The following is a 12,078-nucleotide window of genomic DNA, read 5'->3' as shown; positions in this document are numbered from 1 at the left end:
ACTTTGAGGAGTAATCGTCAGAAAAATCCATTTCAAAGGTTCACCGGACTAGAAGAAAGGAGCAAAGAACCACATCTTATCTTTCACATATGACGACAAAGGAACCAAAATCTCTTGCCTCTGGGGAGAGATACTGACCAAGGATATGTGTGTACACGTGTCGGGAGATGTCGGGGATCAGAGATCTTGCTAGAAAAAAGCATGGTAAACATCTTACCTTGAACCAAGACTATAGTTTTAAGTCTTAATCTCTAGAAAGAGTTTTTCCACTTTTCTTTCCTTGTAGCCCTTTCTAACTCTATCCTTTATATATGAACTCACTTAAAATCCTATCTTCTTTTGTTAATAAACTTGTTTTATTTTAATCTAAACCAACCCACTGCAGTGTTAGAATTGACATGATAACTCCAGTTAAAGTGATAAGCTTGTTTTTTCTCTAAAGAGAAAATGCACAACATTATTATTCCTCTAAATGGTCCTGGAAAAGGCCACACATTGCAGAGTACATGGTTTTGGGAAAATTCGAGACTGGACATGTGTTAGATTCACTTGGCTAGTAGCAACAAAGGCTTGTGGGTACCGAGTATGATTGGCATGTAATAAACAGGCTGTTGGAATCAGAGCATTGAGCCAGAGCTGTTTAACACGCGTCATGCTTCTCAGGTGGCTGCCAGAGTCCAGGCTGTGAGCTACTACAACAGAGCATTTAAGGCATCCAGAGTTACAGGACAGGCAGTGACACAACCCCTCACTGGTCTGAATTGCCCCCCAGAATGTGGCAATAGGTACAGGATTTTCTTTCATTCCCCCAAAGTCAGAACAGCCTTTTTAAATAGCACTCTATCATATTGAGATGTTTTACAATTAGTCAATTTAAAAAAAAAAAAATCTATGAGAGAATGTCCCTTTAATACATTTTTTTTTAAAATTTGACTCAACTCATGTCTGTGATAGGGAAGAGATCTGTTTTATCACTGTGCTTTATATATTGAAAATAGTGACAAAGTAGAACACACAGACCTCTTGTCCTATACATCAGTTCTCTTGCTCTAACAGGGCCTATGTGAAGCTGGTTTTAGCATGCAGTATGCCTGGGAATTTTGCTTACTCTTACTTCCCATTCATACAGGCAACATGAAAAGTGGTGCTAGAGGCATTGCTCCTCTAAGAACATATCTGAGCCATCTTTGTCCTGAAGAGATAGCATAAATGGCAATTTCCTACCAACAAATATTTTGTGGTCTTGGAATTAAAGCACATGAAGTATAAATTAAGACTTTTGCATATAAAGAAAGGCAACAAAAATCCTTGTAGCACAATGAAATGAAAGAATTCTCTCACAGCCCACCAGAGTATCTGAGAATCCCAAGTATTTATTGATTTAACTCTAGTGATGTAGCGAAGTTTTATTATCTGCATTTTATGAATGGGAACCTAAGGGCCAAAGAGTAAGTGACTTGCCCACATTACGCATGAAGACTGTGTCAGGTCTAAGAACTGAAAGCAGACTCAAGTCCCAGTCCTTTGCATTAACTAATAGATCATTGTTCACCTCTGCATTATTAATGAGCTCTCTCCTAACTTCTTTTTGTATCAAGATTTTTAGTTACCCTGAACAATATGGACACAACATGAACCTATATCAAGGATTACTCACAGTTCTATTCTGATTACCAGTAGCCATTCTTAAAATTCAGCCAATCATAGCTAAGTTGTGCACAGCTGTTCCATCTGTGATATTTCTCTCAGAAACTCACATTACCATCCCATCAGCACCCTACAAAAAGCCGTGCCAGGCATGGGTTCAGGGTGATACAAATCCCTTCTCCCAGTCACTAACAGGGAGCAAATATGAATGGGAGGCAGTAACAGATCCACCATGCTCCCTATAAACATGTTATAGCAATCTCCCTTCATACAGGATCTCTATTGCCAGGTAGAAGAAGCAGCTGGAGAGGGGATTCAGGAGTGGGTGGACTTAGTTACCTGTGATGTATGGGTTTACATCATTCATCTCACCTAGTGTTCTGCTGCCACCTATTCTCCCTGGTTGTTATTCTGTGGCAGCTATGAGAGTTGAGTGAGCATTGCAGAAGACCTCGGGTCTGAAAGGATCAATGGCAGGGCAATCCCTGCTGCTGGCCTGTGTGAAATTCTAGCAGCGCTGCTGTCCCATCAGGCAGGGTGGAGGTCTACAGGCATAAATATCACTCAGTATGGGTGATCTTTGGCAGTTCTGTGCCATGATTAATACTCTACAGATGATCAACTTTGGATTACTTTTTTCTCATCTAAAAAATGTGAACAAAGAGTTCCAGAATCCATGACACACGCTGTGCAGGAGGAGACATTCTTGCCACAATTTTATTTGACAAGTATCTCAAATGTCAGTTCAATACAAGACAAAAATTACACTGTTTGTTTCTTACTGTGAGAATATCTTCCACGAACTCCATCAAGTCCACCAATAGTTCTATTAAAATTATGATATATGTCACTGGATCTGACAATATCTTGAGACACCAAACCCGGCAACAGATTGAACTTGTTAATGAGTTTTACTCACAATGAGACACACAGTTTTGCTCAGGCATCTTTGGAAATGAACTATTTCTTCCTTTCTGCACCATTCAAATGTTTCTTAGTCTGCTGCAAGTTGATATCATTGCACAATGTTATTGTTAAATGCCAAAAAATCAGCAATTTTTCTCTTCCTATTTTTTCCTTGCCTGTCTGCTATTACAGAACTTTTTGTGTGTGTAGGAGACGTTGGTCATTACAATGGTTTGTACACGAGTCATTAAATTTTCCAAAGATACATAATGTTACAAACTGAAACTTCATAGAAACTATTATTTGATATATATATGCAGAGTTATGTATCTGCAAAAGAAGTTAGAGATACCTTGGAAAAACATTACCTCTGCTCTTAATTCACACATCTTTCTGTCCATATTGGTTCGGGCACCAGTTTCATCCTCTATATTTTCAAAATTCCTTTCCACTTCATTTTGGTGTAGGTCACTTAGTATGTTCAGCTAAAAGACAGAAGTTATTTAGCATCATCAGTAAAGAACTAGGAAATGTGTTCCCATTAAACAATCCTGAACAAAATCTTAACAGCCAAAATTAAATACAAACAAATATAAAATGCTTTCATGGTACCAATGATAGTTCATATATTTATAGTCCTGGTCCTACAGATGCTCTAAGTGCATGAAGTCCCACTGAAATCAATCAGATGCCAGGAAAAGGCAGTAGTTCACCTACTACACATTACATGATCAGAACCCAAGTGTACATTCAGTGAACAATCCTTTTGTAAATCAATTTAGATGAGATCTCCTTCAAATGCCTGCCCATACTCACAGATTCCTATTCATACCTATTTTACGAAAAACAATTAAAGGATCAATATTAACTTGATTTTTTAACTGATTTTTACAACCATGGAAAATTGTCAGTTTTTTCTGTAAATACAAAATTTTTAAACAGTAAAAACACATTCTAATTGAGTATTTCCAGTTGGATAGCACTGCAGAATGAAATCCTCTTTCATGTCCAAATAGGTACTGTAACGGCACATAGAGTGGCAGTGAATGCTTCCTCTCCACTGTCTCAAAAACAGTGAATCTCTCTCCTATCTTCTGGAGGAACTACTTCTAAGAAGGAGAAAATACTGTAGTCTCCAGCTTCATTCTGTATCTTTTTTTAACCCAAAATTATGGTTGGTTCTCCTGACCTTCCCAGGAAGGACCCTTAGCTACATCCAAGTCTATTTCTAGACACAGTTTTATTTTTTCAACATAAAATTTAGGGAAAGCATCAAAATCAAGCAGTTCCTCTGCCAACCCTGGCCTATAGATCTCTGGGTATATCTACGCTGCAATTAAACACCTGCGGCTGGCCCATGTCAGTTGATTTGGGTTCATGGGGCTTGGCTACGGGAATGTAAAATTGCTGTATATATTTTAGACTTTGGCTCCCTCCCACTTGTGGGGTCCCAGAACCCAGGCTCAAGCCTGGGCCCAAACATCTACACCACAACTAAAAAACCCAAAAGCCCAAGCCCCGCATGCCCAAGTCAGATGACCTGAGCCAACTGTGGGCGTTTAATTGCAGCGTAGACATACCCTCAGAGGCTGTTCCCCTTGCCTCTGTCAGTGTTGAAAGGAGGACATGCCCTTCCCTTCAGTTCCACTGCAGATTCTCCCAACTGAACTCTCTCAGCTCCTAACAGAGATCAGTTGACCTCTTCCCAGCTGAGTCTGGGATTGAATAGGGCTGACTGGCCCCAGACCTCTTTACCTTTAATGGGGCATGCCACCCTGTTTACATGCCCATCACACATGGGAGAAGCTCCCTATAAACATGCGCAAAGTAGCTTAATTATCCTCCTTACAACTCTCCTTTGTTGCGATACCTACAAAAAAACCCATAACACTTCGGACATTGGGGTGTGCTAACATTACTGCCTATGATCTTGATCAGTATTGTCTCACATTTTCCTTAAGCTCCCCAATCTATCTAAATCCACCTGTCTCTTATCTTAATACTTGGACCCCAATCCTGTAAAAATTCACATGCTTAACTTTACTATTATGAATAGCTGCATGGTAAAGTTATGCATGTGCATAAGTGTTTACAGGAACGGAGCCTTAGATTATAAAAGTATTGTTCTGTGTTTGTATAGTGCCTACCGCAATAGGGTGTTGGTCCATGACTGGGTCTTGAAGATGCTACAGTAAGACAAGTAACAATTAATGTTATTAATAATCAGACACATAGATATTCATCCACATTTTTACTCAGTGACCTAACAATGATGGTTAATCCATAGCTTCCTATAAAATATTTCTTGCTGCTTATTTCCATTTGAATTTAGATGATCTATGTTACTACATATTAGGAAGGCATTGAAACTGCGTATTTCATATAGGGGTTGGGCATCTCTGATGGATAAGAAGTTTAACTTTCTTCTCTGCATACAGACATTTTCCTTCCCTCAAAGCACGCATACAGTTGGATTAATACTGGTTCTACAGGTTAGAGGTATATACAGCATATTGTAACATTTAAAGAATGCTGCAAAACACTTCTAAAATAGTTTCTGTTAAATGTAAGGCAAAACAAAAATGTAGGGTGGTCTGGTGTGCTTTTGAGTGAAGGGGTTTTGGATGACCTGAACAACTCCTATATGGTTTTGCTGCTCCTGAGTAATGTAGTCATTCACGACTCTTGCCTACAAAACTTTATATGCAGTTATGTTTCTGTTGCAATAAGAGCAAAGTGGGGGAAGGAAGAGAAAATATTTTTAATCTCAAAATGAACCATTTCTCCCTCTAAAAGAAGTTATCTACTTGAGGGCACTGGCCAGAGCAACAGCTATTACTCAAGTCAGAATACATTATGATATTAATATCCACAAGGATATCATATTGTCTGTCATTTGTGTTTCTAATCTATCCATGGAAGAATTGTAAGCAATTATAACATCTGAGTGTTTCAAAACACTTTCTTTGAATCACTCTGATAGTATCATTGATTAAATCTGTCTGTGTTGATACATTCTCAGTTGGATGAAGTCCAAAACAAACACTGCATCCTTATTAGAATGGCATACAACATGGCCACAGAGAATGACAGCCCCTTTGCCAACCTGAAAGGTCACTGTAATTAGTCTGAATACATCTAACCAGTCACCTATAACCATTTTTAATAGAAAACTTCATAAAGTTATGGTTGCTTGTAAGAAAATTTCCTGATTTAGTGTTGGAGCATGATACCCATTACATATCACATGAGATTATTAATGTCATTTATATATTTTATTTATTATTTGTATTGCAGTAGGAATTCTACTCAGGGACGAAGACCCCATTTTGCTAGGTGCTGTACAAACACAGACCAACAAGACGACTACCCTTGCTCCATAGCCCTTACAGTCATAAGACATAAGCATAAGACAAGACAACTGGTGGACAAGACAGACAGGGAAGCACAAGGAAACGGTGAGCTAACATTGGCACACAGTCACCTCAGTTCCATTATTTCTCTGATGATTTCATCTGGGACATGACAGACACAAAGGTTGCTGGAAAAATAGTATATTTGTTTCCAACTAACACTTGGATCCCAGATTTAGCAGAGAAAACATGTCCAAAATGAAACCTTCTCTGGCCTGACTTTTGGGTTGTATAGCTCTGAAGTTTCACAGTAGACATGTTTTATTTTATCCCTGCTATCATCCAGAAGAGTATTCATTTTGAGCAATAATTTAATGGCTATGTTTTTCTTTAAATTTTTCAGTTTCTGTATCAAGTAATATCATAGAATCCTAAATGGGAAACACAAAAATTATTCTCTACAGGACTTCTCAGTACTATTACTTATCAATTTTGACAAACTTGCCTCCAAGTTCCAATTTTACTTTTCAAACCGATCTAGCAACATTCCTAGCTTTGTGTTACAAACTTCACAGTGCTGAAGCTACAGGAAAAAGTTCTCAGAATTATTTTTCAAAGGGAATATTCGTAAAAGAACCCTCAGGCACACGTCAAGGGATTTTAATTCATGACTGATTAATTTTATCCTCTTCAACAAGAAATATTTTGAAAACAGCAGATTTGGTACAGTTTAGTTTACATTGTTCTGAGTTGGCTGCTTACACACAGGGATATTATGTCAACAGTTGAACATCTTTTTAAAAGATCAAGTTTGTACTCAAATAATTTTTGTTGTTTTTAAGAGTTTTCATGTGTCTCGGGTTTGCAATTTTAGTATCATTTTAGATTTAATCCCTCTTCCCCAACACATTGTAACCAAATCTTATTGTTTCCTCCACCATGATGTATTGAATACCCAACACTTTTTTTTTCCTGATTGTTAAAAACCCGAGTCTATGGTGTGATCATTTCTCTGAGTCAAATTCCTTCCTTAGATTGGACCCTATGCATTGCCTTTTATTTGTGTACTACAGGGAATTATGAGATTATGGGAAACTAATTTCCCATATATAGCTTGGAGGACAAGTGCTACTAATAACAGTAGGGCCCAAAAATTCCTGGATGTGATAGCCAACAGATTTCTTCTTCAAGTAGTCAATGAACCAAGAAAAGGTGATCCCATTTTAGCTTTAGTATTAGAAAGCACTGAGGACCTCTTAGCAGAACTGATTGTAGGGGAAAACCTTGGTTTGAGTGATCATGAGTTAATCAAATTAAACTAAATGGAAGGATCAACAAAAATAGGTCTGGAACTAAGGAACTTGATTTCAAAAGGGCAAACATTAAAACATTAAGGGAATTAGTCAGGGAAGTGAATTGGACTGAAGAACAAGGATCTGAATGTAGAGGAGGATGTCAAAGTTGAAGAAACTTCCTGAAACCTGCATCCCAAGTATGGGGGGGAAAACCACAGGGAGGGTTGAACACCCTACTGGATGGAGAAGCATGTCAAAAAAGTTATTAAGAAACAGCAGAAGCCTACAAGGAATGGAAGAAGGGATGTATCATCAATGAAAGCTACCTCTTGGAGTCACAAAGTGAAGGGGAAAAGCAAATACTCCCAAAAACCAAGCAGAATTGGACCTTATGAAGGAATTTAAAACCAATAGTAAAAGGTTCTTTAGCCATAGAAATGAAAGAAAACAAAGAAAGAAGAATTGGGACAGCTAAGAACTGAGGATAGGGTGAAGAATAAAGATAATCTAAGTATGGCCTAACACCTAAACAAGTACTTTGCCTCAGTTTTTAATCGGGATTATGAGGAGCTTGGGGACAGTGGCAGGGTGGCTAATGAGAGCAAGGTTATGTAAGTATAAATTACCACATTTGAGGTGGAAGCCAAACTCAAACAGCTTAATGGGACCAAATTAGGGGACCCAGATAATCTCCATCCAAGAATATTAAAAGGAACTGGCACATGAAATTGCAAGCCCAATATCAAGGCTTTTTAATGAAGCCATAAACTTGGGGGTTATACCCTTTAACTGGAAAATTGCAAATATAGTACCTATATTTAAGAAAGGGCAAAATAAGTGATTCAGGAAACTATAGGCCCATTAGTCTCACCTCAATTGTATGCAAACTTAGAACAAATTCTGAAAGAGAGATTAGCTAAGGACTGTAGTGAGGTGGAGTGGCCCATCTCTGAGCCTGAGGGAAAGGAACCATTCTCCTCCCTGGGGGGGTGGAGCCAGGCCAGGCTTGCCCCTCACACTAGAAGCGGATAGGCAGAACATGAAGTATAAGAGGCGAGGCCTTCAGCCAAAGGAGGAGTCAGATGCCTCTGCCTTGCTGCTGGACCCTGGACCAGGGACCAAGCTGTGCCAACCCCAGATCCAGGAGATACATGAGTAGCTTCCATGACTGCCATCTGACAAGTAACCCAAAGAGACAGAGGACCCTTGGACTATGGAGCTCTATCTCTGGACTGTGGTAGTCCGGTTTTGTTGCCAGAGCAACATGAGTCAGCGTGCTTTGGTGGGATCTCCACTGACCCAGTAAACAGACCCCTCTGCCACTGTTAGGGCCCTGGGATGGAACCTGGTGAAGTAGGTTGGGTCCAGCTCCCCCTACCTCCTGCTGCCAACCCCACACTGGGGTGCCGCCTCCTCACCTTCGGCCAAATGGCCTCTCTCTGCTGAATGCCCAGAAAGGGAGCTGGGCTAGGAACTGTTGCTGTTCTGCCCCACATACAGGGCTGAGCTTGACTGAATTTGCTGTGTGCCCTAGTCAGAGAGCTGGACTAAAGACTGCTCCCAGGGGGCCAGAGCACACAACTGCATGTGCTGTCTGTCCCAACCAGGAAACTAGGCTAACGACAGATTGTTGCTAGGCCCCATCCAAAGGGCTAGGGCTAGAGAGTAGTCATTTGCTAATTCCCCAGCTAATTTACTTTTAATCCGTCTGCCGCAGTGAGGCGGAGTGGCCTCCCTCTGAGCCTCAGAGGAAGAGAGATGACGGCCAAACCACTGCAAGGACACAGAGGTAAATGGTAATTGGGGTAAAATACAACATGGTTTTAGAAAAAGTAGAATGTGCCAGACCAAGATTGTTTTTCTGGACAAAGGAAATGCAGTAGATCTACCTGGATTTCAGTAAGGCATCTGATACAGTTCTATATGGGGAATTATTAGTTAAACTGGAGAAGAAGGGGATTAATAGGAGAATTGATAGTTGGGTAACCAGCTGGTTCAAGGGGAGACTACATGGGTCATGATGAAAAGTGAACTATCATACTAGTTCATTTACTCAAGGATTGGTCTTGGGTCCAATCTTATTTAACATTTTCATTGGCACAAAAAGTAGAAATGTGCTATTAACATTTCTGGGTGACACAAAGCTAGGAGGTATTAACAATAAAGAGGAGGAGCAGAATATCATACAAGATTTGGACAACTTTGAAAATTGCAATAATAGAAATGCAATGAAATTTAATAGTGCAAAGTTATGTACTGAAGGACTAACAAGAATTTTTGCTATAAGCTGTGGATGTATCAGCTGGAGGTGACAGAGGAGAAGAAAGACCTGAGTGTATTGGCCGAACACAGGACGACTGTGAACTGCCAATGGGTTGCAGCTGTGAAATGCAATCCCAGGATACATCAAGCGAGGTATTTCCCGTAGAAATAGGAAAATTTATTACCATTATACAAGGCACTGGTAAGACCTCATCTGGAATACTGTGTGCAGTTCTGGTCTCCAATGTTTCATAAAGATGAATTTGTGATGGGGTAGACAAACCCCACACTAGGCCAGAGGGGTTAAAGGATAGTACTGGGCCTACATAGCCCCAGCCCTGCAGAACATGCTCTAACTGAAGAAAAGGTTGAAAAAAAGGGAGCAACCCATCTCAGAAGACGTAGGCTGGGGAAGAGGACAGACTTACCCTGAAAGCTCCTGGCAAGGGCATCTGAGAAGCCTCCTTGAGGGAATAAGACTATATGCTGATCCTGTTTGGGGCTGACTGTTTGGTTGCCTTTTCTTTTTCTTTTCATCTTATTAGGGACTAGAAGTTGGGAGAGAAACATATCAGTAGGAAGTGACTGAGGGAAGGTAACTCAGAGGGCACCTTCAGGACCAGACACTGCTTATCTGAACATCCTAGGACCCTGGGTCAGAGCCCAGTTGAATGGGTGGATCCAAATTCCCCTACGCCTGCCCATACTACAGGAGGAACCCAAACCGCCTGGCCATCTAACCACACCTCTCATTAAAATGGACCAGGACTGCAGGACATACCCATTGTGAGGTGGCATGAGGCAAACTAATCACTAGGCCACCTAATCCACCAAAGACTCTATTACACAATTCAAACTGGAAATCATGCAGAAAAGAGCTTCTAGGATGATCAGAGGAATGGAGAATCTGCCTTAGGAGAGGAGACATTAGGCTTGGCTTGTTTAGCCTAAGAAACAAAGGCTGCTGGGAGATATAATTGCTCTCTATAAATAAATCAGATGGATAAACACCAGGGAGGGAGAGGAGTTATTTAAGGTAAGAGCCAATATTGGCACAAGAACAAATGGATATAAACTGGCCATCAATAAATGTAGGCTTGAAATTAGATTGAGATTTCTAATCGTCAGAGGAGAGAAGTTCTGGAACAGCTTTTCCAGCTGAGGACTGGGGGCAAAATACCTAACTTGTTTTAATACTGAGCTTGATAAATTTATGGAGAGGATGGTATGATGAGACTGCCTACAATGGCATATAGCCCATCTACAACTGCTATTAGCAAATATCTCCAATGGCCAGAGATAGGACACTAGAGTGATAGGGATTATCTGAGTTACTACAGATAATTCTTTCCGATGTATCTGGTTAGTGAGGCTTGTCTGTGTGTTGAGGATATAACTGATTGCCATATTTGGGGTCAGGAAGGAATTTTCCCCCAGGTCAGATAACAGAGACCCTGAAAGGTTTTCTCCTTCCTCTGCAGGATGGGACATGGGTCACTTGCTGGTTTGAACTATAGTAAATGGTGGATTCTCTGTAACTTGACATGTTAAAATCACGATTTGAGGACTTCAGTAACTCAGCCACAGGTTTTGGGTGTGATTCTGTGTCCTGCAATGTGTGGGAGTAAGACTAGATGATCATGACGGTCCCCTTCTGGCCTTAAAGTCTGAGTCTCTGAGGTGACCAAAAATAGTGGAAACAATCCAATAGGAAGTGTTATAATAAGATGACTGAGTCCATATTTATAGGAACTATATCCTCAATAGAACAGACAAAACCTAAGCATGAAAGAATCTAAATAGGAAAACCTTAAAATTTAAGTTGATACTGAAGCAGCAGTCACCACACACATACACACAGATTATAATTGACCTCAGAATGCAGGTCCACAAAGACCAAATAAGATTCTACATCAGCGGTTGGCAACTTTTGGCATGCAGCCCATCAGGGTAATCCGCTGGAGGGCTGTGAGACATTTTGTTTATATTGACCATCCGCAGGCACAGCTGCCCACAACTCCCAGTGGCTGTGGTTTGCTGTTCCCAGCCAATGGGAGCTGCAGGAAGCGGTAAGCTGAAGTGAGAAAGGAAGATCTAGCAGTGACTCGAGCCACTGAACAAATCAGGGCACATCTGTATTGCTTGGATTTTAACATATAAACAGACCATAAACCTTTATTGACATTATTGGGTTCAAAAGCACCCCCAACATGTTAAACCCCATTATTGTGTCCCATCATTTTCCCAAATCCTTTCCACTCAGTTTAAAATTACCTTGTCTTGTATAATATGCTCAGTTTGCCATATTTCTATGTGTAACAGATTTAAAATCGGATTAGTATGATTTAATTTTCTAACTGCATTTCTTTTTTGCCTTGAGCTGCACATAATTATTGTAGTCCAAACCCAAGAATAATCCATATGAACATTCTATATGGTTTTAGTACAATTTAAAGTGTGCTCTAACCACAGTCAAGAAAAGAATTAGAATGAAATAATCCTTGGAGAGGACCTTTAAAAATGATAAAGGACTCAAACAAAATCCTTAGAACCTGACAAGCTATCATTTACTTGAAGAATCAACACTTTTGTATGTGTGAAACCATAGAATATTT

General features: G+C 40.1%; 1 protein-coding gene across 1 annotated transcript in view; it reads right to left on the bottom strand.

Annotated features, from left to right (window-relative positions):
- The window catches only part of CCDC102B (coiled-coil domain containing 102B), a 371,099-nt gene that overhangs the window by 270,627 nt on the left and 88,394 nt on the right, over window positions 1–12,078 (bottom strand). The window contains exon 5 of the mRNA XM_038388290.2: window positions 2,922–3,038. Within this exon, the coding sequence (XP_038244218.2) occupies window positions 2,922–3,038 (117 nt within the window). The remainder of the gene's footprint in view (window positions 1–2,921; window positions 3,039–12,078) is intronic.

Source organism: Dermochelys coriacea, chromosome 2, assembly GCF_009764565.3.
Source record: "Dermochelys coriacea isolate rDerCor1 chromosome 2, rDerCor1.pri.v4, whole genome shotgun sequence".
NCBI lineage: Eukaryota > Metazoa > Chordata > Testudines > Dermochelyidae > Dermochelys > Dermochelys coriacea.
The sequence above is the reverse complement of the archived record's forward strand: the minus strand, read 5'-3'. Positions and strand labels throughout refer to the sequence as shown.